Source organism: Rhinolophus ferrumequinum, chromosome 14, assembly GCF_004115265.2.
Source record: "Rhinolophus ferrumequinum isolate MPI-CBG mRhiFer1 chromosome 14, mRhiFer1_v1.p, whole genome shotgun sequence".
Taxonomy (NCBI): Eukaryota; Metazoa; Chordata; class Mammalia; order Chiroptera; family Rhinolophidae; genus Rhinolophus; species Rhinolophus ferrumequinum.
The window spans coordinates 9,200,261-9,228,107 of record NC_046297.1 but is presented as its reverse complement, the minus strand read 5'-3'; the positions used below and the strand labels follow the sequence as shown (position 1 = coordinate 9,228,107).

The 27,847-nt window shown below is 46.0% G+C and overlaps 1 protein-coding gene across 1 annotated transcript; it reads left to right on the top strand.

The window, feature by feature from the left end:
* The first annotated feature begins 1,163 nt into the window (after positions 1-1,163).
* On the top strand, positions 1,164-27,255 carry RDH10 (retinol dehydrogenase 10). The gene is made up of 6 exons (XM_033126406.1): positions 1,164-1,712; positions 3,466-3,701; positions 23,195-23,293; positions 24,463-24,608; positions 26,192-26,323; positions 26,416-27,255. Exons 1-6 carry the CDS (start codon positions 1,424-1,426, stop codon positions 26,456-26,458), a joined length of 945 nt encoding a protein of 314 aa, XP_032982297.1. The 5' UTR covers positions 1,164-1,423; the 3' UTR covers positions 26,459-27,255.
* Positions 27,256-27,847: the final 592 nt, after the last annotated feature.

The window sequence follows — 27,847 nt, the reverse complement described above, 5'->3', positions numbered from 1 at the left end:
CAGCTCGACTACTCGGGGTCCTAGTGCTTAGGTTGAGCACACCCGGTACGGATCGAATTCCACCCAGTTATGTAGGCAAATGACACGCCATGGGGGTGCGAACTACAAATCCCGGCATGCATCAGCTTCATTGCCCGCCCGGCGGGAGGGCAACACTTGCCTGGGACTGTAAGCAAACAACGCGGTGGTGATTCCAGCCAGGAAAAAGGAGAGCCTTTTGGCCCACGTTACAAAGAGCTTTCTGCGATTCTAAGTCGCTCCCGAGGTGCGGCTTTGACCACTTTTTCGGCTCTCTGCCAACTCCAGTCACCGACTCCGGCACCCCCATTGCCGCGCTGCCGAGGTCCTTTCGTTCCTCCACCCTAAAGGGCTGTCTTTCGCAGCGCCTGACTACAGAGCGGGCCGTCCAGAGTCCCCTGGTTAATCAAAGTGGAGAGACAGGGACTAGCGAGGATCGGACGGCGGGAGGAGGATGGTCGGGACACTCCCGACCTCCGGGCCTGGCAGGCGGAGGTCGGGACACCCCACGGCAGGGGGCGTGAGCCGCGAAGGGAGGTGCAACGAGGGATGCGGCCACGGCCATGTGAGAGGGGCTGCCCGGCCGCGGTTCCGCGGACGGCGGGCGGGCTGGGGGCTGGGCCGGGGGCGGGGTGCGCCCGGGGGCGGGGAGGGCCGAGCGGAGGGAGGGCCGATGCCGCCGCTGGCTCTTCCCGGTCGCGGGTTATATAGCGAGGAGCGTGGATCCCGCTCAGAAGCGGCCAGGAGCGCCCCGACCTGCAAGTGGTGCTTCGCTGCGCAGCCCGGTGCCCGAGTGACAGCCGCGGGGAGTGCAGGGCAGGGGGACCCGAGACCGCGGGGGCAGCTACAAGCTGTGGGGCAGCGCTCGCCTGCGCGGAGCGAGTCGCCTGTGCTGGCGCTCCCGCTGCCCCGCACCCCACTCTCCCACCTTCTCGCAACTTGGCTCAAGTTGACAACTCCCGCCGCCGCGCGCCCCTCCCCCGGGGTGAGAGGGAGCCACCGGGCCGGCTCCAGGGACGCTCGGGCAGCGGCGGCTTGGCCATGAGGGCAGCGCGCGCCGCCTAACTCGCGGCTGTCACCGCCGCTGCAGCGGGACCGGCCGGCCAGGCGGGCGCTCCGGGACGGGCGGGCGGCCGCCGGCAGGAGGCGCCGAGCCGGGCGACCGCCGCAGCGGGCACAACCCGGGGCCACCGCGCGGAGCCGGAGCGGGAGTGGCCCCGCGCACGCAGGGAGCGGCGCCGCGCACTCCAGCCAGGCAGGCACCTCGGGGGCGGGGGCGGGCGCGGGGCGCAGCCGTCTGGTCTCAGCGGCTCTGACAAGCGCCCCAGGGCGGGGAGCCGGGCTGCCCGGCGCGGGGTGGGCGCGGACGCGGGCGCTGGGCTCGTGCGGGGCCCCGGGCGTCGCGATGAACATCGTGGTGGAGTTCTTCGTGGTCACTTTCAAAGTGCTCTGGGCGTTCGTGCTGGCCGCCGCGCGCTGGCTGGTGCGGCCCAAGGAGAAGAGCGTGGCGGGCCAGGTGTGCCTGATCACGGGCGCCGGCAGCGGCCTGGGCCGCCTCTTCGCGCTGGAGTTCGCCCGGCGCCGGGCGCTGCTGGTGCTCTGGGACATCAACACTCAGAGCAACGAGGAGACGGCGGGCATGGTGCGCCACATCTACCGCGATCTGGAGGCGGCGGACGCCGCGGCGCTGCAAGGTAACCGGGACCTGCGCCCGAGCATTGTTGGGTCAAGCCCCTCCCCGCCCCCGCTCCCCACCCGGTCGGGCCCCGAAACCCCACTGTCACGGTCAGCCCCGCTCTCGAGGAAGAGAACACCCCCCGCCACGGTCTTCTGCGATTGGATTTGGCCCCTGATAAAGGAACCTGGTCACCCCTGGATTCGGAGGGGGGAAAGTGCCAACCCCTGGTCTTCACCGAGGTCCTGTCTCTTTGGGGACGACAGGGGTTTCTCTGTGGGGGTTTCTCCGACAGGGGTTTCTAAGCCCTCTGAAGACAGGGAAGGCAGAGGGAACTTGTTACCACGAGTTTGAATCCTAAAGAAATGCCTCTGTCGCCCTTGGGATGGGAAACTAAAGTGTCTTTGGGAAGTTCTCAGAGCCGATTGATGCACGAATATCCCGGGGGTGCCAAAAAATGTAGACACGTTTTAAGAAGTGTTATCTTAAAATGTGTATACTTTTTTTTTTTTGGCTCCCTCTGTCTGTTACTGTGCTGTGAACCTCTTAAACTGGGGCCGCACTGATGATTTCACTATAACTTTATCCACGAGAAAATAATTACATTGTTTCACCAGAGATAAGTTAAGTACTTTAGTTACATACTCAGCCCCATTGAAAGGATACCGTGCCTCTCAAGGCGAAGCGCTTGAAGGATTTAGCCTTTTTTGTAAATTTATTCCATGTTTTTGGTAACCTCAAGAAGTCTGCATTTCTGTGTATTTATCAATTACCCTGAATCTGAGATTTTTTTAAAAAAAAAACCAAAGCAGAGACCATAACCAACCATAAGTATTGGTCCAGGAAATTTGATAGTGGCAATTGCTTTTCGACAACATTTTTTGTTTCCAGGGAAAACATTGAACTATAAGGAGAAGATTAACTTGGGCACCACCCCTCCCCCATATTGGTCATTTGTCACCAAACTTATTGGCACCTGCCTTTTAGGTCAGAACATCAAAGGTTAATAAAATCATGGGATTTTCGACGCTGGTATGGAGGGTAGCTAATACAGATTGTTGTTCCCCCTGCCAAAACTTACGAGATAGTTATTTGTTTTCCAGGGGACAGATTTTGGTTTTTAAATTGAGTTCGTGTGTGATAAAATTGCATGTTTACCTATGAACTTGATTTATGTAAGGGTGCTTTTCTTAGAGGAGGTTCAGCTACTCCAGTTAGAACAAACCTATGTGACCTCCACATTTCATGAGAAACCTGAGGTTCATTTCTTGGCTTTGGATGAATTCAGATTATTAATTACAATTTTGATTTGTGAGCCTTGAGGTGAGTTTCCGTTTTGAGGGTTCTCATACTAAAGCCGAAGAGCTGCTTCTGGTCACTGTTCCCCCCAAAAAGAGGAGTGTACAATGTGTGTGTTTGGGGGGGAGGTGTTACTCTCTGGGCTGAGATCAGTTCTTTCCAGGTGTCTTTTGCTCCAGGAAGCCGATCCCATGAGGTCTGACTTGTATTGGGCTTGTCACAATTACATGATTTCCCCCTAAGCAAAGTTCTCCAGCAAATTGCTCTAATTCCCCAAGACTTTTAGGGGAGGAAGGCAGCTGGAAGTTCAGTCATTGGCAAGCCTTCCAGTGTGAGAAACTTGAAGCTCACTGTAGAATTTTTGTTTTGTGTGATCTTTGTCCTACCGATTGCCGTTGTGACTCACGTTTTGCAACCCACCCCCCCCTTCTTTGTTCCATTTTTTCCCCCCTCATCTGGACTTCTGAGGACAGCTGGGAATGGTGAGGAAGAAATTCTGCCCCACTGTAACCTGCAGGTTTTTACCTACACCTGTGATGTGGGAAAGAGGGAGAATGTCTACCTGACGGCCGAAAGGGTCCGCAAAGAGGTTGGCGAGGTCTCAGTCTTGGTGAATAATGCCGGTGTGGTTTCGGGGCATCACCTCCTGGAATGTCCTGACGAGCTCATTGAGAGAACCATGATGGTCAATTGCCACGCACACTTCTGGGTAAATATAAACACCCTTATTTTCCTTGTGGGGCCCTACTCAGTGAGAAGGTTGGGAAGGAGGGTATACCTTTCAATGCCAGCCTAAAAGCCACCTGCACACTTTCACCACAAAGCTTCCTTCCAGTTCACTATTCCCCTTGGTGAATTACAACGTATGCCAGTTCCTATCAAATAGCTGTTTGCTCCCCACCCCCCGACCCCCAATTCAGTATTTCTTGAGCGGGTAGAGGACTGAACGTTTTGAACTAGTTTGAAAGATTGCCATAAAAATAAGAAGAGGAAGCATAAAACCCTGGGTTTGTTTATTTTACTTTCTGTTGAGTTTGTAAAACATTGGTTGTTCTTATGAATTCCTAAAGTCAGAGTTTACGCTTCCAAATTACTGCTCAGCCACATTTTGGAAAGTGCCAGAGATTCTGAGATCAGCATCTGTGGTCCCCTGGGAGCGGTCAGGCCACCCTGGCAGTCACTGAACGTCCACTGACCATCTGCAGTGTCTGTGGCATGGTCCTGTGGGAGTACGTCTCAGCTGAGAAGGTGATTCTCTTAGGAGAACAGAAGTCACCCTTATAGGACCGCAGTTACTACGTAGGGAGCCGGTGGGGCTGTAAGACCTGGTGAACCAGGGGCTTCCACCATATCCGCTTCTAGATGACGGTTAGGACCTCAGAGCCACTACAGTGTCTAAGGATGAAGAGGTGAGCGCTTCCTCCCGCTCTGGGGACAACACTAAACCAAGCCCAGCTTTTCAGCTGAACTGACTCAGTAATTGTGGGTGTGAAACTCTGCCCTAGAACTGCACGCTGTTGATCCACGTGATGCTTTTCTTCCTCCATTGTATGTCCCCCTTTAGTTTTGTAGACAGAGTAAGGAGATAGGGTGGTGTGTTTTGTTTTGTTTCCCCCCATAGGCAGATTAGCCTTCTAATCAAACACAACAAAGAACTGTTTCTCCTAAATAGGTCACATTAAACCTCATTAATTTTTTAGCAACTGCTTAAAAACTTAATCTGGCTTTAGAAATACTTAGTATAATGTTGCCCCTTGACTATCAAACCATTTCTCTGCTCCTGGAAGAAGCTTATTTTAATGTTTTATTACTATTTTCAAACCTGAACTTTATTTAATTCATTTCCAAACCTCTAGAAATGAGCTTATAAATGACATAAGCTAACTCATATCATGTTTTAAATGAAGATTACCAGATACAGTGTGGGGGAATTTAAGTGTGTGTGTGTGTGTGTGTGTGTGTGTGTGTGGTGTGCAATGAGGGTGGGGGGTGGATGAAAGATCCTGCTGCCACAGGGTCCACAAGAACAGGTGGCAAGTGACAACAGGATAGATCAAATGAATAAAGGCCAGTACCGCTGAATGAACTGGGCAGTACAGTTTATCAAGAATCTTGTGTGTTCATGAGTAAAACAATCACCCTGTAAAACAGAGGACACACATAAATTCCAGGTGGACTGTAGTCTTCCCATTTGAAGAATGGTAAGGATGAAGGTGCCATAGAAACTCGAGCTGATTCCAGCCAACTCGTCATCCTTAAACATGTGTCCAGCCATCAGTAGGCTACTATGAACCGCAGGCATCAGGACTGGATTTTTCCGATAACCTGGACGGAGATGATGCTTGCTTTCCAGACCATAACGTTTACATACACAAAATACTCTGGACTTTGACCATCTTGCCTGCTTTCTCTGCATGGTGATTTTGCTAGGTTGTAAAATTTCAAATGCAACCAGATTTTTAAAGAAATCCCATGCAGTCTGCAGTTAAATGCTTAGAAGACGAAAGCAGCTTCTCTTCACTGGCCCTCGTATAAAATGAGAGCCAGTTTAGAGTATTTTAAGTGCAGACAAGCCAGAGCTTCAGCTTTGAAGATGCGCGAGTTGATGTTTGTGCCTTAAACAGTAGGCTACTTTCTAACCTAAGCAGAAAAGTAAATCAAATCTCCAGTAGAAATATTATGAAGCTGAATCTATAGAGAGAGAAGGAACAAACCACCTTCCCCGACTCCTTTCTTTGCTTTGAGATGTTGCTTAAGTACACAATTTAGGAAGTTCTTGGAAGCCCTGCCAGTGATGACGTCACTTCATATTAAAATAGGGGAGGCTCCTGAATTCTCCAGCTGTTTTTCCCCCAAGCATCTAAACTTAAGAATTTATTTTCAATATTGAGTCAGAAAATTCATTTTCGAGTTGGAATTTCTGACTTGGTGCCGAGACTTAAAAACCTTTTAAGAAGTTGAGATCTAGCAATTAAGATGTAAAAGACGACCCACATCATTTGCAGGGAGTGATGGGGTGGGGGGTAGGGGTGGTTTACATGGTCTCAGAATGCAGCTGCCCTCCCAGTCATGCTCTGAGGTGAAAATGTGTGTGGTAACTGTTCGAAGACGCACAGTATCGGCACGTGCTGCTTTCCTTCCAGAAAAAAATAGCCAGGGGGTCTTTTCACTGTATCCAGGTAGGGAAAAGAAGTTGCCCCCATAACCTTTAAAAAAAAAAGTAGATCAGCAGAGCAAAAACTTGTTCAGTCATTTGGACAGATCGTCATGAGCCAGACTTTTAAGTAGCAGTTGTTGTCTGTTTTCATGAACTACTCACTAGTGTGGTGGTCCTGACCCAGAGTTAAAGTGAGATGAAAAACCATGTGGACATCCGCCGCCAAGCTGTGGATGCTGCCACTTCCAAAGCTTTCCCCATCCTCGTCCCCCTGCCGGCAAGGCCATCTTCCTCCACTCCAACTACTTTCAAAGGCCGAGCTCAAGTGCTTACTGGAACCCTCCCTCCCCACGCCAGCCCTTTTCTGGCATTTTTGCATATTTGAACTGCAAGGGTCCATGGGGACCATCTTGCCCAACCCCTTGTTTTCCGATGAAGCTGCAGGTGAATGACTTGTCTAAGGCTTCTCCTCTTCCTGCCATGAATCTCTAGCAGCCATTACTGTCATTGCCATCCCTAGGTGGATAGTATGTGCTCTCTGGTGTCGCTTTTTAGACTTTGTGCCCTGAAATCCCAAAGTCGATGGCAAGCTCTCTGAAGGCAGTTTATTATATGCATCTGTTGGTTTTCCCCTGCCTGGCACAGAACTCTACTCGTAAGCCACTCAGTAAATGTTTGATAATACAGGCTAGGCTTCTGCTTAAATATTTAGAAGATAACCTATTCAGAGACCGCTCGCATGTATCTGTCTTCTGAGGTTTCAGAAGGTAAGCATTATGCTGGACTTGTTCAAGCAGGGTAAGATTGGTGCGATTTCAAAATGGGGCTGGCTCACAGTCGTTATTGTATGTATCTCCTTTTGTTTTCCCACTCAATTTTTCCATTCTCCCTGCCCCGCCTGTGTGCTCATTTTTACTGTAGCATATTAACTGTGCTCAGCGATACGAGGCTAGTGACTTTGAGAAGGCTGGCGTGGATACACCAGTGTGAATCAAGCTCCAATGGAGTGCCTGGCAGCCATTCCTATTTCCCAATGACGGGGCCTCAAGGAGAGGATTCTTACTATTTCTGTGCACGCTGGAAGGTTCTGCCCTCCTTGGCAGTATTCTGCACCACCACCACCCCTCACCCCCTCCCCCTGTGCTGCTCTGATACTGCATCTTCCGGTCCCCTCCCATCACCAGCAGCTCTTAGAGGAACTTTCTCTTGGTGCCCAGTCAAAGAAGTGATAGATTTGGGGTAGGTCCCCGTCAGGTAACCTGCTGTGCCACAGTCGTGGTTAGGACAAGACCATGGAGAATGTACATACAAGGCGATGCACCTCAAGTTTGCCATCATCATAGAAACCATTCACTTAGGCTCTCTGTATCTTTGTGGGATGCAAAAGCTTGAAAATACCTCTCTGGTCTGCTTTGAAATATGGAAAGTGGGCCTCCATACAGGAACTGCAAACCCGTGTTTTCCCCAAAACATTAACACTTGTTATTTTTTAGGAGGCGTCGGACCTTAGCTTGCCATTTCTAAAACACCAGGTTTATCTGTAAGATCCTTTCTGACCAAAGAGCTATTTCTGTGCATTTGGCCTTAATACTTGAGCAACAAATTGATCCCTGATTAACCAAAAGGGGGAAGCAAAAGCATTTAACTGCAGGCCTTTTATGTTCTGAAGAGATTTTGCATGGCAAAGGACTAAATCTGTCAAGTAGCTAGTCGGTAATTTACTTCTATTGATATGGTAGTCAGACAAGATAATTGCTAGTTAATTAATAGACCACTTAACTTAAAAGGTTTCACAGTTTTAAAATACTAATTACTGAATTAGGCATTTATCTATATCCAAATGTCTAAGGTCTATTTAGTTAAAATCCATCCAGGAGAAGTAAAAGCCCACCAGCTTAGATCTGAGTAATGTAGCACTTAAAGACATTAGAACCTAATATCTCACGAATGGTCCCTAATCATTACTGTTCAAGTTCTTTTGTGATTTACTAGTTTTTAATCTCAAATACTGTAATCTTCTGTTCTCTGGTTAAAGAAATCTAGTTTTGTTCAAGGCCTCTTAGATTTAGGTGTTTTTTTTTTTAATTTCTAAAGTATTCATGTAAAACTATATAGCCAATATTTCTTCCTCCAAACCAGAATATTAAGAATTGTTCGACTGCGTATTTTATAGAGCATTGTTTGCCTCTCTTAGGATAGCCCCTAAAAACTTGCAATTTCAGGCCTATTTTTAAGTCCATACCAGATCTGGCTTCTGTTATTCAATAAATATCGTATGCATAAAAATCAAATGTTTGAGCTTAGAAATGAAGACATTTTATGTCTTGAACTGTAAATTGACGTGGGGTAGACACCCTTGGTCTTATTAATTCTTGTGGTCACAGTGAACAACTGAGTAAAACATCCTTTAGATGGCAAGCGCTTGGACACCTGAGACTAGGTACCTAACAGGGTCATTTCATAGCCTCTTTCCTAACATAAAATAAGGTCACATACTCATTGAACGTGGAGTGTCTATATTAGATAGATTCCATGCTGGGTCCACATCGATTGCTATTGGAAATCAGCATGATAAAATGCACTTTACATGACTGGTGTGAGCAGGAAACAATCCTATAAAAACTTTCCCAACATCTTTGATACACGTTCTCATTGGGGTCTGGTTATCTCAGTTGTTTAGAAGATATTACTAAGTAACCAACGTCATGAAAAAGTCACACCACGTCCAATGTGCTGCTTGATGTTTTTTTCAGAGTGTGACCCTGTCAGCCATCTCTGAGACTCCGCACTTTAGCTTCCATAAACCCACTTTTTCCTGCTTCTCTTCCCATCTTCCTGTCAAACCTCTTAACCTCCCTACCCTCCGAAATACAATGAGTCCTTAGCATTGCATACTCACACCTCTTCTCGCTGTGGACCTCTAGCTGGGTTATCTCTTTATTTCCGTGGCTTCAACTGTGACTTCTGTGACAGTTCCCAAGTTCACACAACTGTCTTATCTGTTCTACTCATCCCGCACGTAACATCAGCAAGTCTCAAAATTGAACTACTTTTGACCCTTCTTGAATTCCCAGGTGTAACCACTACCAGGTTTGGAGACAGTAGCAGTATCTGTAACTGTCCATCCTGCACACCTTCATGGGTCACCAAATCCAGACTGTTCTGTTGCTGCCATGTACTTTGATCCAGATCTTTCCACTCCTGCCTCCACCTGTGTGCTTCCATCACCTCTTGCCGGGACTCTGGAAGGAGTCTCTGAATGTCTTACCCTGTTTCCAGCCGTTGCTCTCCAACCTAGGCTTATCTAAGCCGACTTGCGTGTGTGGTGTGCCTGCCTGCTCCCAGATTATGCTGACCAGAAACTACCCCAAACACTCGCGTGACTATACTGTCTCAGCATGAAGTCCAGGTTCATTAGCCCGGCAGCTTAGGCCTTCCAAAGCAGATCTCCACCTGCCTTCCACGGTCATCACCTGTATGTCCCCTGGTGTACCCTAAACTCCACTCGGTCTGGACACCTCAGTGCCCTAAAGGAACCCCGCACACTCAGCTGCTCTACTACTGAGTACTGCCTTACTGGGAGACAAAGTGAAATAGTTCAGACAAAATGTATCACTGCTCCCGAGAGAGAAAAACCAGCACCATCAAAATATTTTCATGTTGACTAAATAGTGTCTTTAGTATAAAGGGCTGTCCTTGTAGAATCGTGGCAAATCCGTGGTTCAGGGCATGGCCCTCTTGTTGGATTATGTGCTATTTATCTCAGTTCCTGGAAACAAAGTTGGCACGTGTTCCCCTGGTTATGTCTCTATCCAGGGCTTTATCAGTTACGTGCCCGAGTAGAAATTAATCTATAGGACATGGAAGCATTCTTTTACCTGTGCTACTGCTAACACTGATTGAGTAGGTGCTTCAGAGGGACTGAATGGTGACCTTGGTGGCATCCTTAGCCATTCATTGCAGGATTGGGTCCTGGGGGCCCGGAGAGGAACTACAAACCCCAAGGCTAACTGCTTAACTGCTCCCACCCACTCGCTCAGTTTATTCTCTTCCTTTAAATTGGTTTTTACCAGAATCATTTTTCAGATTTCCAAGATCTTTGGCAAATTCTGGTGAACTGACTTTAGTCACTTGATTATATCTAAGATGTGGCAATCAGAAAATTCCTTTCGAGCAGTGCTAACCTCACTTGGGAATTACAATACATTTTTAAAACAGGAAGCCCCATTTTATTTAAGGTTTTTTTTTTCTGGAGCTAAGGAATATTAATAGTAGATTCGTCTAAAATTTTTGTTCTCGGTCTTTCAGAAACTACAATTAAGCCTGTTTTGATTGTGATAAGTAGCCACATTGCTTCTGTCTAATCCAGATATCTGCCTGTGTCCACAGATGTGTAGTTGGCGTAGTTGGCTTGTTAGGGGATGCTTAGTGAATGACAGGGAGAAGGTGCGGGTCTGGGGTGCAGTTATAACCACTGCACTGGGAAAAGTCCCTTCCAGCCTGTGGTAGAGTCCTCCATACCCAGGTGTTTTTGGACCCCCAAGTTGTACTATGCTGAAATTCCACTAGGGGGTGTCCTGGCAGGGTGGATTTCTATCTTATTTCCTTCTACACACACAACCAGTAATGTTCCCAAGATGAAGGGCCTTCTGTAGCTAATCTTTGGAGTATGACAAACGCTGAGAGTCCTTAAGAAATAGGGGACCATTCCCGGCCTCCACTGAACGGGTTAAATCCAATGTGTTGAGCCTGTAACTCCAGGGATCAGATTAAAATGTGTTAAATCTCTCTTGGCTTAATTAGCGATGTCTTATCTCAAGTTACTGTAATAGTTAGCTATTCAAAGAACTAACCCCTTCTTAAGGTTTCTATTAACTGACCTAAAAACTCCTTTTAGGCCGAGAACCCGTCATAAGCATAACTGGAAAATAACTCAGAGGATGGAGTCTTTTCATTCTTTCTTGAGAATGTATAGTAGTTAAAGCCAACAGCTAGTCCCATAGGGCAGCCTGTGAGAATGGCCTGTGCTGTGACTACGCTGTCCAGAGCAGAGGTTTGTGGGAGCGTGGCGTGGGGACTCCCTCATATCCCCACCCCCGCCGCACTGGCCGGCCAGCTCCGGTCACCTACATCTCTGGGTATAGGAGGCTCCATCAGGCTCCATCGCAGCCCTCGAGGGGATGCCTTTCAATAGCAGGAATGCTAATAGCTTTACCCAGCATGGCCCATGCTTGAATTCCTTTTTCTTTTTCACTTTATTTGTCGATTCTCTTAAAACTCAAGTTCACACCTGTCAGGGACCATTTTCCTAAATGCTCTGAAAGTAAAATTAAGTGAACCACGGGAGGGGGGAAAATTGAATATCCTCTCATAATGATCATAAAACTTTCAACACTTCAGCAAATGCTGCTAGAATATTTAACAAGTAAGGGCAATGACTGCTGCAACCTTGAGTGCTGTCAAGTCAGCCCGACTGACAAGCCACTTACGACGAATTCACATTTGGAAACAAAACATTACTTGGTCTGTGAAACTCGCAGAGATCACACAGAGCGGTGTGAAAGGTGGCGCCCGTGTTAACACAGAACACGGGCAGTTTGGGTTTGGGGAAGCCACAGTGTTTTCTCTCTCATTTGCCGCTTGCATAAAATGTGAATTTCGTGCCTTTCCTTCAAATAGCTTAGTCCTGGGATTTTTGAATATTAACATAGTTCAGCTTCTTAGTGTTATTCTAAACAATGGGGCTCAAAATAACACTTCCCAAATCAGTGTAACTGGGAAAATATTTGTGGTGTAACTTACGTAAGCACATGGGTGTTGTGAGGACAAGTGAAACTTAAAATTCAAAGCCTGAATTTTCCCACCTGCAAATTGTAATTAACATACTGCCCCCTACTGATTTCCCGAGGATTTCTTTAAAAACAAGCTAGTTCTACAATCTCTTGGGAAACAGGGAAACATCAGGTGTACTAAGCTGTTCTCAAGTAGTTCTGTGCTGTTTGTGTTTTTCCATTTGCTGGGCACTTCTCCGGCAGGCATTGTCATGTATTATATTTTTAAAACAGTTGCTCTCTGCTCCTAGTAAAACAGGACTAAAGAAAAGGGTTGGAAAGGGCCGTTATTGGAAAGCATTTTGGGGTTTCCCAGCACCATCTAGGATTCTGGAGGAGAGGGCTGGACAGCGGAAGCAGCTGCTCAGCAATGTTTCTGAGGTCTCTCCTAGTGGTTAGGTGCTGGGTTTTTGCAGGAAGTGTGGTCTGGCACTAAGTGGAGGGCAGGAGGCCTGGGAGCCATACATAGTAAGAACCAGGAACTGCAGGAACTTGAAGAAGCAACAGAAACAAAAATAGATAGCACTTTTAACAACCAAAATAGCCTGTGCATATATGCTTAATGAGTCTTGTGTGTACTTCCTGTGCTTCAACACAGCACTTAAATTTCACAAAGCTCTTTCATTCACACTCTTCTGAATTAAGTAGAGCCATCATCCCCATTTTTATGGATGAGGAAACACACCCAGAGAGGTTACGGCACTTGCCTGAGGTCACTGCTGGGGGAGGAAGAAGCTAGGACCCAGACCCCGTCCTAGGCTTTAGTTAGAACCTCAACAAACCCAGCCAGCCCTCACTTGACACGGTGGATAGATTCTGCGACTTTACGCAAAATGACGTAACGAAACCAATTTTGCCATAGACCAATTGATATAACCAAGAGTGAAGTTCCTAGGGCATCTCATCAACGTTATAATGAAATGAATGAAACGACGTTATTCCAGAACCTGCTGTACTTATCTGGGCTACATGTTCAAAGCACCTAGACCTTCCTGGGAGTCACTTATGTCTGTGCCCTGTGATATAATGTAAGAGTCTACCTTCAAATGTTGATTTTTTTTTTTATTAGCATGGTTAGGTTAGCAATGACTCATTAACTCTAGCTTAATATCCCCAGAAAGTTTGCTCCATAAATTAGACAAGCATGTAAACGTCTAGACTAAAGAGCCATCAGCACACTAGAGTTTTATTACCTAAGCCCAAGTCAAGTGTTTTAATCTGTGCTTTTTCGGGAATTTTCCATGGTCCTCTTCTAAGGTGGTTACTTCATCGAGAGTAGTGTAATACATCCTTGGTCACTCAGCTTCCTTCCTTCTCTTCCTAGTGTGCATGTCAACATTGACAAACTGGACACGAAAAGTGGGGAATCAAAGGACCCTTCTCCAAGTGCAGGCTGAACAAAGTTCTATAAATACTCGGTACCAAACTGTCAGTAATAGGGTGCTTTCCTTTTAGGGTCTTGCTGTTGTTGTTGTTGTTTTAAACTTATCTTCTGGGATATGTAAAGCCTTCATTCTGTTCCCTAACAATCTATGGGATCAGAATTCCAGATAACTCCATATGCCTTTGGACATGCTAATCATGGATTTTCAAAAGTGTGCACTTTGGACCAGATCATGGCACCCAAACTTAGGGCCCAAGCATCTGATTTTTAAAGGGGGAATTTTTTTCCTGGGTAGGGTTTTCTCACAGGCTTACCAAAGCATGAAAGCTTCAGAAAGGTAAATGTGGAAGATAAGAAAGATACATGCTGAGGCTAAAAAAGGGTCTGAATTTCCTGTCTTGAAAGCTAAGCTTTCAAAGCCTCTGTGGATGAGGGGAAAGGATTTTGAAGTTTTCTAGGTCTCGTTTTGAGAGCTTATGTTCATGTGGACGAGGACGTCTGAGTGCATTTGGGCTGTTATCACAGAAGACCGAAGTCTGGGTGACTTATAAACAACAGAAATGTGTTTCTCGCAGTCTGGGAGGTTTGTCCAAGATGAAGCCTCCGGCAGATTCGGTGCCTGGTGAGGACCCACTTCCTGGTGTGTAGACAGCTGTCCTTACTGTAACCTCATGTGGTGGAAGGGGTGAGGGAGCCCTCTGGGGCATCTGTGATGGGGGCACTGATCCCATTCATGAGGCCTCCACCCTCGTGACCTAATCACCCCCAAGGCCTCACCTCTGAATACCGTCACTTTGGGGGTTGGGATTTCAATATCTGAATTTAAGGGGGACACACCACTGAGACCACAGCAGAGGGGCTGGCTAATGCTAAATATCGACCCAGGGCCATCGTGCGTGGAGTCAGTCTGTAAACTCCCAGAGTCGGTCATAAAGCTCAGCGGGCTCTTGACGTTGACGTGAACTGTCCTTTATCTGATAAACATTGTTGGGGCTAGAGTGTGGGGAAGGGAGAATGGGGCTTCCTAACCCCTAAAATCCTGTCCCGAAGAACACGGGTGGAATAGAGGGCGGAGAAATCAGTCTGCCTATTTGGCTGAATTTCTAGGAGAAATTGATCTGAAGCCACTTGAGGTTTGGCATAGACAAGTTTCCCCCGCTCGCAGTACAGCCTGACGCTCAGCCGCTGGTCCAAAAACAGCCACCCGCACGCTGGCAAAGCCACCTCAGGCTGCTCCCAGACCTGCTGGGTCGGAACCTGCATCAGGTGACCCTTACGCACATCAGGTTTGAGGACGAACGGCTCTTGGATACTTATTCCCTTCCCGCTTTCTCATTAGTCTTCCCCCTACCTTTTCCCCCCCCCCCCGAGCTAATCAGCCCGTTAGAGATCTTGTCAACCAGGAAAATGCCAGTCCGTGCCCTCTGGGGTCCACCCTGGCCTAGCTTCAATTCTTTGATTTGGGTTCCAGTCCAGTGTTAAAAGGAAGAGCCCTGGTGCTCTCTTGTCACTGTTCTTGGTGGCTGTGCCCGGGTGGTGTTTCCAAAGCAGAGGTCCCTCGGCACAGAGTGGAGGCCCTGCACTGAAGAGCTCTGTTCTTCCTGCCCAGGACCCGATGGCTGCCTGGAGGGACGTTCCTGGGGGGCCAGGACCCCCGCCCCCACTTTTGGCCCCTGATACGTTGTCAACATTCTTGTCCTTCAGAGACCTTTCTTACCTTAGTAATGCAGTGGTGGTTTGAAGATATTGGCATACAGATGAAAAGTGATGGGCTTTTGAGCCCAATTTTAAGTTGTGATTTTAAAAATTTTTTTAAAGCCCAGAATGTCCTCCAAACCTAGAAAAATGTCACTACAATGTGAGAACACATCATTGCTGGGCTCTGTGGAACTTGACTTGCTAACGTGCACGTTCCTTCCAGAGAGTGGCTCTCAGGGGGACTCCTCCCCCCTCGGGGCACTTGGCAGCATCTAAAGACAGTTTCGCTTGTCAGTGCTGGTCGGGTTGTTACTGGCATCTAGTAGGTAGAGGCCACGGACGCTGCTAAACACCCTGCAAAGCACAGGACAGCGCCTCGCACAGCATAAAACTGCCCGGCCCCAAACGTCGGTGGTGCTGGGGTTGAGATACTCTTCTAAAACACTGGGTTCTCACACACAGCTCCTCTTGGCTCCAGGGAAGGTTGTCTCCTGATGCCTGATCCCTCCCTGGAGTAATTAGCCTGGGGTTGTGGCCTGGACAGCAAGTGAAAACCCCGTACGTGATTCCCAGGTGTAGCAAAGTTTGAGAACCACTGATTTATAGAAAAGGTGGCTTCTGCAATCCTTCCATTCCTTTAAGAGTTTCCCAAAGATTTTTTTTTTTTTAATTAAACAATGCGTAAGACTGTATAGGTACTTCATGGACCCTCGTGCATAGTGAGTAAACTCTAAGTTGTGATTGTGCGTGCCTGGGAAGGAAACGTGTTCAGGAGTAACCTCTTGATTATCGTTCATTTCGGTAAAGATTTTAATTTCTTGTAAAGACTCCACAGTAAGCAAACTAGAAAGCGGAGAAGAATTTGAACGGTTTACAGTAGGAAATGCGGGGGGTGATGGCAGGTGATCGTGCGGACATAGCTAAGCTGGGGGTGGGGGTGGGGACGGCGTCCTGCCACCTGGCCGAGCCTGCGTGCTCGCCTCACGCCTCATGGAAGTGGTTAGCAGTCACTAGAGCAGAACGAAGCCTCTGCCCTTTGCCAGAGCTGTCTTCATTACAATGTCTGAGATGTGATTTGAGTTTGAGGCAAAGCAAATGGATTAATGACAACCTGTTGTGCAGCAGCAGACTATGTGGCTGCAACTTTGTGGGTTATTTTCATTATTCTATAAAGAGTTATTAAATGGGGGAAGGGGCCTGAGCTTGAGGGAGACCTGGAACACTCCTTTGATCATCCAGGACTCAGCCAGGGGGTGGAGCAGAAACAGTGCTCGGCGTTCACAGCTTCTTTTAACGCACTGAGCTTCCGTGGGCTCAAGTCAAACACAGAAAAGAGATGGTTGTTTCACCGATAATTTGTAATGTTTGTAATACATAAGAGGCCTGAATTCAAGTTACATTATTTTCAAAGGCACCACCATGACACCATGTAAATGTTTAATGAATGGTTTTACTGGCCAGCAGCTGCTGGCAAGTGCCCCGATGGACTTGATGCTTTATTGAATCATTTACGAGAGTCTCAGGCAAGTGATACGTCAGCGTCACGACTTGTATTTTGAAAGTGTGGTAGGAATCGAAGAAGAAAACTACTGGATAGAAGTCGTAACTTGGAGATCTCCTTTTCCTCTCACAAACAAGTTAAGAGAGGTCAAGTGACAGGAGGTTAGGTGATTGGCAGTTGGGGCCATGTGGTTTCTGGACTCCCAAAGCCGTTGTACTTTCCAGATTGAGTTTTGAGTCACTCCTTTCGGGTATTTCTACACAGCAAACTCCAAAATGTACGGGAATGTTGATATCTGAGTTTCTGCCTCGGTAGGTTCAACCCACGCTCCCACATTGGGGAGGCAGTTCATGAAGCATTAATTTTGCCGAATAACCCGTGGTGTCATCATAGGTGTTCGTTTGAAAAGCCTCGCTCTTTTATGAGCTTCTTGGTCGCAGGCAACTGTAGGAATAGACTGGTGCGCGTGTGTTAAGTATTAACTGCTGATGCCTGCAAATGTCAAACTGACCCCTGTAGCCTCCACAGAATAATAAAAAGGATGGTCGACTAACGTTGGTACGAATCTGATACTTGACATCTTCAGTCTCGTTGCTAGCTGAGAGAGGACATTCGGGGTGGGTCTGATCGAGATTTTGGTGAACATGTTCAGTCTGAGAGAGTAGTTCCAGGCTTCAGTATCTTGGGGCTCTGTTGCTCAATGTGTCCCTTTCTGTCTCTACAAACACACCCAGATAGGAAAGGGGAAAAACCAAAGCTGAGATCCAGTTACATGAATTTCAGAATTTGTGCTGTCGACTGCAAGTAAAATATTCAAAGCCAGTCCATTACTAGCAAATATAGATTTGGGTTTGACTTCCTAAATGAGGATAATTTTAGGATGAAAACTGTTCAGGTAACCCTTTCTATGGTCAAAGTGAAATGTCTAAAGTTTGGTGGTCAATATATTTATGAAGCAGATACCTGTAAATCTACAGAATGAAAAGTCAATATTTAGCCGTGTGTTCCTTTCCCATGTTCGCTTGGAGGTATGTCGCCACTTTTTAATCTTTGAACACACTAATGATTTATCCTATTAACCTTTGTAACACAGTTCACTATTTTTTTTCAGCGCTTTCAGTAGTTTGTACTGTTGAATCAATAATTTTCCAGGAGCAATGACTGAATTTTCAGAGAAGGGTGCCACCAGGTGTCATGTTATCCTTGTAAAGATGCAGTATGTTCCGTTGTGATGCTGACAGAGATTGAGACAGAAGGAGCAAGACCCCAAGGAGAAGTGTTGGACCACCTGAAGGGGTGGGCACCACGAGACTGTCCACTTAGCAGTTCTTTGTTCAGTGGAGTTTTGATTATATCTTTTTCAAATTGTATGTATTGTCGTTATTTGGAGATTCTGAAAACCCTTAAACGTATGTCAGAAAACTGTGCTGTATATGTGCAGATGGTGTTGATCCTCTTATCGTAATATGACTTATGGGCCTCTTTAGAAAGCCTACTCTGTTTCTTGGACGTTCAAATCAGAGATAAACACTTCAAAACAGTTCTTTGAAAAGATGCCTTTTCTTGACTTGACCACAGGATGGTTGTGAAAATGCACAAATGCAAAACAATTCCGTGTGAGGCCCCTTTCGTCCTGGGAGAAGCTAACTTTGCTTTCCCGTTCGTATCCGTGAACCTGGAATTGCTTACAAGTATGGAGAACACATTCTGGGTGTTTTACCTACACCTTTAAAATGTCATCAATCTCGGAATTTCAAAAGTCAGACTTTGCCGGATACCACTTTTCTTCACGTTCTCTTTTGTTTAACTTCGGGCTCATTTGCCCCGACAGTGCAGCTGCACGCTCTGCGTTGCCATCTGTCGTTAAGAGAACCAAGAGGGATCTGGAGCGTCGGAACTGTGGGAAGTTAATTTGGCCTAAACCTGACATTCAGAGATTTCTCAAGATATGACATGGCTTTTCTATGTGACGTCACACTCCTGTTTAAGAAGTTCTCGTTTACATTCTAAATAGGACCTTTACAGTTACCTTTCAAAGTGTCTGGTGCTTTGAAGAGGACCCCCGAGGAGCTCGGGAGACATTAGACCTGTTAGTGTGTTTAGGAAGAATTGCCAGTTTCCTTGTGAATGTCCTTTTTCCTTTTTTTTTTCAGTCACGTAGCAACCCTGTCAGCTGGTGGCAGATTATGATATTGGGGTCTTGTGATAAAAATTAATCATGGGGAATCACAGGTCCATCTCCACACTTTTTAGCCAGGGTCCATTATTAAAGAGTTTTCTCTTTTGCAGATAAGGTAATCCTCAGGTCCATTCCAACTCTAAATGCTCTCACTACACAGACCAATTAGTGTATGTCGGTTACTGACTTTGAGACCCCCACGATCAAGAGTGAACCCTACGTATTTTCTTGGTGAGGACTGGGTGTCCTCCCTTGTTTCTTGGACATTTCAGTGAGAGGACACAGCAGTGGGGCACAGTTCTCTGACATAGGTTCAGGATCCAGGTAACCACCATGGGCTCCTGTACTTCCTGTAGCGATCCCTTTCCCAGGTGCTAACTGCTGGTCCAGGTAATCCATCCTTAGAGGGGAGAACTCATGGCTGCCCTGGCCTTCAGAGAGTTACCTGAGAGGCCACTCTCAGATTCACTGAGGGCAGCCCACACGTGAATTTGGGCGTGGGCTTCAGGTTTGCCCTTTGTGTTCTTCTAACGACTCTTGGAGATAAAATTAAAGATCACGAACCTTAGCTTGAACTGACTGGTGTCATGGCAACTAGCACTTCCCCTTTCACTGCTTGTCCCCATCGCGTACATGCTCCAATATTTGTGCACATTAATAATTCATTGCAGAGTGCCAGATTTCTTTGTGCTGTCAAACTGCGTCAAGGCCGGAATATGCTGTGCTATCTCACATGTCATCTACCAGACTGTTGAGGGCAAGAGTAATTAGGAAAGAAAACCAGTCACGTTACTTGGGAAAATTCCTGAAAGGGCGATGCTTTCTAGCCACCCATTTATGGCATTTTTCTTGTAAAGTAAGGGGTAGAATTAGTGTTGATCAAAGTTTATTTGGTAATGTGCTCCAGACGTCAGGCAGGAGTTTGCTTGTGGAAATAACGCCCGAGCAATAATTGCTCACCTCCACTCAGGCAGCAAAGGAAATGATTAACAGCCGGGGGCCTCAGTCACGTGGCTCGGGCACCAGTGTGAACCCTGAACACTCGGGTTTGCAAAGAAGCCTCGAGTGGTCCCGATGTGCAGGCTCTCATCCCGGGCTGGCCTTCGCCTGGCACACAGTAGGAGCTGAGCAAGTGTTTGACAGCAGCTTTGGAAGCCCAGCAGTCTGGGTACCGAAGCCAACCCCTCCCAGTTTCCTCAGCACCTTCTTTTTCCCTGGACTGTTAGACCTGTCATTGCACAGCTTTTCTAAATAAAGGACGTTAAGACTTGTCTTGAAATGGAGCAAATGCAGTGACACATTGGATTTCATTCATACAGGGGCCACATTTGTTCCTGATCAGGCAACAAATTACATATTTTAAACAAACCGTTGACCTGACACTACTTTTTTATCTTTTAACTAACCGCCCCCCCCAAAAAAAAAACCTTCATATTAAAACAAACAAACCTACGTCACACTTTACAAGCTACTTAAAGGGAAGTATTTTTCCCTGAAAAAATACATTTACAGCCCACAATTGGAAAAGAGTTTAGTCACTTAGCCCTATTTGGATGGATTCTTTTGTTTTCTCTTTTCTCTTTTTTTTCTTTAAATACAAACCCAGTAAGTTAACTACTGGGAGGGCGTACAGGAGGAAGAAGCCCAAATCTCGTTTGTTGTAGAAGCTGGGAGCCACCAAACCCAGCTTCTAGAACTGATGTCGGATTTAAGAGTGTTAAGTGCTAAATTCTGCCTCGAGACAGGAATCGGAGCCGTGACCATTTTACCCATCCCTGTTTGGCTAGATCGGAATACAGGACCTGCACGTAACAGATGTGTGAGAAACACTTCTGAATGAATAAGTGAATACCACCCGACTGATTTCAGAGGAGGGGACATTCATTGGTTTGTCCCCTTGCAACACATTAAACTTAAAAAACCGTTAGGAACTTGTTAATCTTCTATCACCTACTTTTATGTGGTGCCGGGCTCTGGATTAGTCATTTAACACCTGCAGGCGACACTGTGGCCCGTGAATACCAGGAAGTCATTTCAGCCAGCCCACTCGGTGTCTGTGTTTCTAGTCAGGGCCAGCCGCCGGCTTGAGTGAGAGGGGACACTAGCCACGTGAGCCATCACTGTCAGTCACTCGGATTCGTCGGGTCACCAAGTAGCCAATTCTTTCTGGGGTTTTATACTGTGTGTGATTTCTTGGGATTTCATACTGAGTTCTTATCCTTAAGAACTTACAAACACGGCCCTTTATGCTCCATCTGTCCCTGTCTCCCAGCACGAGGCAAACTTTCAATGCTTAGAAATGATCTCTGGGTAACATCAAGAGTAAACGTTAGGCTTTTTAGCTCATCTGGGAACAGTTCTTCCTAACAGATACTTAAGACTTGTAGACTTGATTATTTAAGGGTAGGATCTTCTAGTTTGGATCGGAACATATAAGCTGCTTTGTGACGTTCGTGTATTGTGGTTCTGTAATATAATCGCCACCAATAAGCTCGAGATCCTAACGGGGAACTTGTAAGGACGTACGGTACCACAGCTTGCCCTTTTTCGGCTACCAAGCAGGCCGGCATCACTTGCTATGATAATTACCCCACCCATTCCCACCCATTCCCACCCATTCCCACCCATTCCCACTCACCACTACAAAGAAATAACACCAAGCTGAAACGTGTGTCTGTCGCACATACTGCAGTGTGCCTATAAAGTCTATAAAGTACGTGAGAAGTACTGATCGCTTTCTTCCGCAGCACCTGTCACAGCACATCCTCCCCTAATGGTTGAAAGAATCTGTATCTTCCAGCTTAGTCTGGGGCAGCCAGACAAAGGAAAACAAACAAAATCAAAATACCATACCACGTATCATTATATGTTGTGATGAATGGTACCAGCCATATGTGTCTTAAAGAAATTCGGACGAAGTCATGGTGAATAGAATAAGATTAGATAAAGGCTTAATACCCTACCTACCTTTGATAGAGAAGCACAGGGACGGAAGCACTTTGAAAAGCGGAAGAGGCTCTGTAAATAGGTGATGAATATTACACTCAGAATGACATAGGAGGGCGTAGGGGGGTAGATTGTCAGAGAAGAGCTCGTGGGTGAAGCTTCCAGGTGAGAATAAGCATGCACGTGGGTGACCACACTCAGGCCCCGACAAATGGGGTCTGAGTTGGGGGCGAGGGGCGTTTCTCCATGGTCAAGAGTCAGATTGGAGAAGACCTCGGGACGCGTCACCAAGATCCAGCTGGCAACTGGATGCGTGATGGATCGCAACATGGAAAAACTTCAAAGTTGATGGAATGACTGTTTTTGATCTTGTGCATGCAAAAGTTATCATAGCAAATTAGATATTTATGTAAAACTTCAATGATCCCTTGGCCAGGAAATCCTCTGAGAAGGGAATGCAACTCTTCCTGAAGTCCATTGTGTAGTGTTTGGGTTTTTTTAACTTCATAAATCATGGGAAGCTGTGTTGGCAGTGGGCTATAACTCAACAGTAGACAGATTGCTCTTTGCTGCTTTCTTTTAAGAAGCAGGTTATAAAACTGTTGGGAGCCTGGCAGAGTAGTTCATAGATCATCTTAAGCAATTTGAAGTAACTTTTTTTTTTTTTTTTTTTTTTTTTTTTTTTAAATACAGCCTTGCCTCTTGAAGGCAAGAGAGCTAGACAGAGGGAGAAAAGAATTTAGTGAATAAGATCCATGCCGCCTCTGGGCTCACGGCCCTGGAACTTGTGTCACGTGCCCTGCTACATGGCGTGGCCGGTCACCTGCCTCTGTGGGAAAGTCACTCACTCCCCAGCATACTCCACCGTGGAGCGTGGTCATGCAGAAGTTTTCCTTAGTGCAAAGTTGGCATAACACAGTGTTCACTAAAATGCTTCTGTACTTTGACCCTGTTTTGTTTTGCATCCTAAACTACTTTACCTTCTGTTAGTACACTTTGGTCATAAGGCTTCGGATGCTGGATGATGATGCTGGAACATCTTTTCACGGGTTTATCGCTGTGTAGATACAGCTGTCAGGTAAACATTAGCACAAGTCACCTGTAGGCAGGAGGTGCCTCACGGAGCGGGAAATGCCTGCGCTAACGTGTTAGGAGCCTAAAAAGATCTCTGACCTGGGAGTCATTTAGATTAGCAGATAAGTATCACTTGAAAGGTGATAAAGAGCCTTCTACTGATGCTTTCTTTTCATCTGGACATTGTCCCCAAAGGGTCTTGTATTACTATCTTGTTGGTCACCGCTTCTAACAGGCCTGCCATGCCAGTGACACAGTGGGACGTTAGCCAGACACTTAAAGGATCTTCTCTTTTTGATAAATTCATTTACAAATAAATGAATTGGGAAGTGTAATATCGTGGGGGTAAAACCTGGTTTTGTGATCTTGGGTTGGGTTTTAGATGAAGCACATCATGTCAGTTCTGAAGGTCGTGTCTCCCTTTTCTTGCAGACCACGAAGGCTTTTCTTCCGACCATGCTGGAGATTAATCACGGTCACATAGTGACAGTTGCAAGTTCCTTGGGATTGTTCAGTACCGCTGGAGTAGAGGTTTGTTGGACGGAAAGCATTTCCTGCATTCAATCGCTTTATCTCATGACAAATACGCTAAAACCCTAAAGAGTCCCTGCCGCCTGTCCATTCACGAAAGCCCTCTACCTGTGTGCCTGGTGGAGCGCTCCAGTAACCCAGGGCCAGCTGTTGAAATGCAGCTCTGTGTCTTCCGCCATGAAATCCCTTACACGGGCTTGTGCATGCAGTCAGGAGGCAGCGGCTGCTCCTTGGGATGCCCCGTTTTCATTAGCAGTTTTGCTTGATGACAGTGGGGAGGGACAGGGTCAAAAATAAAGCCATGGAGAGCGGTGGCAATGCCACGGGGACAGATAAATGAGGCCAAAGGTGGACCTTCTGTTTTGGTCAACTTGCCAAAAGCGAGCTCGCTTGTGTGAGCTCCTCAGATGAGACGGTTATGGCAGATGGGAGGTGTCCTGCATTGTACGTTCTTCACCATATTCAGATTATAAAACATGCGTATGTATGTGTATGGCCCTGTGCTGTTTGTCCTGTAGCGTAAGATTGAAAGCATGGCCGCGTGCGTACACCAGAGGACACAGAATAGATGACTTCCATAGCCCCACGTTGCCATTCCTAAATTTAAAGTTAGGTAATGGAGAAGAACTTCCTTTTATACCACGTGTCCTTAAGTTACATTCTAGTTTAAGTTCACAAGGTATAGTTATCATTTTCATTTGTTCTTCCCCCTAAAATGAGAATCAGATCATAACAACTTATAACCTAAGCTAGGCTTGTCTTTGTTCTCCTAGCATTAATTTAAACAAACTGGCTTTTCAGTCTCCGTTACTGAACAAGAGACCATTTGTAAATTTCCAGACACTTCAAAGGGAAGCTGTCTCCATTTTTAACTCCAGCTTGTTAGCTTTCATAGAGTCCTTTGTGGTAACTTCCCCGGAGTAATACGATACTTCGTTGATGTGGCAAAAAGTGTTCATCTGTTTCTGCTGTTGCTTTGAAAATATTATTTCTGCACTGAACCACATCAGATATCTGTCTTTTAAAATGCTTTCCTTTTCTTTGCTTAGTCACCTGTAACCTTTTGTAGCAAACACGTAACCAGAGTTAGACTAGGGAAGAAGCTTGGGTTTGGTCGGGCTCTGTGCACGTACCTACGACCGTTTCCCTCCTCTCTCCGTCTCACTCAGGATTACTGTGCCAGTAAATTTGGAGTCGTGGGTTTCCATGAATCCCTGAGCCACGAGTTAAAGGCTGCTGAGAAGGATGGAATTAAAACAACGTTGGTTTGCCCTTACCTGGTGGACACTGGCATGTTCAGAGGCTGTCGGATCAGGTCCGTGAAACCTATCTTACTACTGAGAAAAAGTTGTTTTAAAAGTCATCATTGCATAGCAGGAGAATCCGTGGAATGAGGTCTTCAACGTGGTCAGCCTCGTACTTTCACTGTCGCTTGCCAGGGAACCTGTAGTTTTTTCATTGGTCAACATGCGTGAGATTGATTAACAAGCGAGCTTCGGTGCCACACTCGTGTCAGCCTGCAGAGGTGTCAGCGAAAGCATGGCTTCTGTCCACGTTCAGGGAGAAAACAGAAATACCTGGTGTTTTCCTCAGAAGCCATTTCTTTGGGAGTTCGTTTCTTTGTAAACATTAGTGTTGGTAAAAATAAAGGTGACTTCGGTGTAGACGGGAGACAGTGTCACTGCCACAGAAGAGTCATGGCCTTCCTTCTAAAAAGACCTTGGACTGTTACAGTCCAGATTTGGGAGCCTCTTTTCTGCCGAGAGTGTATGTAGCTAGAGTCACTCTGACAGGATGAGAAGACACGATTAGATTTACTAGAAATGAAACGAAATACCCACCCACTTTGAAAGGAGGCATATGGGAATATAAATGTCAGCTCACATCTGACTCGAGCTAAGCAGAATAAACAAAACCGTGAGTCATTAAGAGGGTACTTGTGAAGACATGCTTACTTTAAGATCTTTGCTTGGATGAGTTTGAAAGGCAAAGGCAGATAACCACTGAGTTCCCGAGTTCCTCAAGTTTCCTCTGGTCACATCCTGAACCTGACCAAGCTACCACGGAGGTGGAGGGCGCTTTGAGTCATTGCAGTCTCGGGCTCACTCCGTCCGTCTGGCTGGGAGTGGACTCCAGCTCTGCCTCCTTCCCAGAGAGAGAGAGAGAGAGAGAGAGAGAGAGAGTGTGTGTGTGTGTGTGTGTGTTTTCCTCTTAGGTACTTAGGGACCAGTTCCTGAGGGTCTGAGGAGCTGTTTCCTATTTAGCATCACAGCAGGTGTCCAACGCTGTGGTGGGACAATGAAAAAGTGAAAGAAATAAATTATATTATTAGGATATTTCAACGGGGAACTTATTGAATTCAGCTGAAGGTGGGATGTCTCAATGCACTTCACCTCAGAGACCCCCTCGAGAAAAATACCTTGGCTTTCCCTATGCAGGCATCTGGGAAAGTACACCACCAACTTTTATTTCACTCAGGAAGACTCTGCCAGTGTTTACACACCGTCGTTTGAACTAGACTTCATACTAAAAGTTGGCATCTTGTTTGGGTTTAGTGTTTGCGGTGCCAAACACCCTCTCCTTTTTCTGTTGAAAGAAAAGAATGGAACCTAATTTGAAATACCTTTCAAGGCATTTTTAAACATGACTCACTTTACAGAAAAGCAGACTTGAGTTTTTGCCTTTTTTGTTTTGCTTTTCACTTTGTTTTCCAGACGATGCACATAAAATGTGTTCATAGGGAAATTTGGAAGCACAGAACAGCACGATGGAGTAAACAAAATGGATCCCAAATCTTGTCGCTCGGATAACATCACTGTTAATGTTTTGATATGTCTTGCTGGTCTTCCCTATTTCGCGTTCTTGCCTAATTGCACTGTTGACATATATGACTTGCAGGAAAGAAATCGAGCCTTTCCTGCCCCCGCTGAAGCCCGACTACTGCGTGAAGCAGGCCATGAAGGCCATCCTCACCGACCAGCCCATGATCTGCACCCCGCGCCTCATGTACATGGTGACATTCATGAAGAGGTAACGGGCCCCTCGCGCTGGGTCTCCCCATATCCGCCCCAGCACTGCACTAACCCCCCACGTTCGCTAACGCCTGTGGCTCTCCTTTGCAGCATCCTCCCTTTGAAGCCGTCGTGTGCATGTACCGGTTCCTAGGAGCAGACAAGTGTATGTACCCCTTTATTGCTCAAAGAAAACAAGCCACAAACAATAACGAAGCAAAAAACGGCATCTGAGAATCTTCTTTTGTGCGGAATATCACTTCTCTCCGGAGACGATGAAGCTGTTTCAGTCTGGTCCACATCCACGTTAGCGACCTTCTCTGGATTCTAAATCATGTCGACTTTTTTCTTTTTTTTTTAATCAACTTTTTTTTTAAAAAAATAAAGGGTAAATTCACTGACTAGAGGACTTGGAAAATGTGATCTGCAAATGTGAGCTCAAGTTGTTGCCAACAGGGTCCCTTTTAGGCAGAACCCCCAAAACCAGTCTAATCTTTTAGACAAGCACTGTGTGTCATCTCCAGGCTACCATTATTTTTTTTTTTAATGAGCAAAAAGTCTAGAGATGATGACGACAGTGTGTTTCATGTGTGTGGTTTCTTTTAATCCCATAGTGTTTATTAATTCTTGTCATTAGACTCTGTAGTCAGTTGACACCCTTGCAACTTCAAGGACTGATAGCACTCTTATTTTCTCATGTTTCTGAGTTTCGGCTTTGCAAAGCCTGTGTGGCTTTTTCATGGTGTTGTGTGTACAGCGCTTTTCAAAAGGAATTTTGAAATCTCCATCAGTTGGAATTAAATGATATTTGATTGTTACAGTAACGGTGATCAGGTCCTTTCTTAAAGTCATAGTGACTGAGGTTGTTAGCCGAATTTTAAATTGTATCTCTGAATCTGTTCTTAAGTATCTATTACTCTGGAGACCTAATTATCAAAAAAAAAAAAAAAATCATACATTTTCTACCTATGAATTTTGCTGCATCAGAAAGTGCCCTGTCCTCAGGAAGCTGCTGTGTTTCATTTCTTTGGATGGACTTTAATCTAGAATACATAGCAGCTCTGCAAAAGAAAGAGTTTCTAAAAATGGGAACTTCGGCATTTAAAAAAGTCCCCATTTTTGTGCCAACTATGATTAGTGAGGGGGAAAATCTTATCCTATGGAGTACGTATGGAAGGGTGTAAAGATTCTTTTAAAAGTTTTATTCACATTGTAGAACAGCAGATGACATTTTTACAGTATTTTTTTGTAAAGCAAACTATTTTGTGCCTTGAATTTGGTAAATGTGTATTTAGTGAAACATTGTAAAAGTGAACTTCTACCTCTGTATCTAAATGTATACCATCCACTTGTAAATTACTATAAACTATTATGTGACTGCCTTTTTTTTTTTTTTTTTAGAATGTCTTGTTTAAACAGCGACCAATGTTTAAGGCTATTAAGATCAGCCATCTTTTACTAATTAATTGGGAAGTTTTATAAAGGACTGATTAAATTTAAAGAATTAACTTACATACAACGGAGTGTGTGCTAATTAGTTAGC

Coding starts and splice junctions, on each gene's coding strand:
- RDH10 (XM_033126406.1), top strand. CDS start 1,424: ATGAACATCGTGGTGGAGTTCTTCGTGGTCACTTTCAAAGTGCTCTGG. Junction 1,713..3,465: donor GGACGCCGCGGCGCTGCAAG/GTAACCGGGACC, acceptor TTCTGAGGACAG/CTGGGAATGGTGAGGAAGAA. Junction 3,702..23,194: donor ATTGCCACGCACACTTCTGG/GTAAATATAAAC, acceptor CTTTTCTTGCAG/ACCACGAAGGCTTTTCTTCC.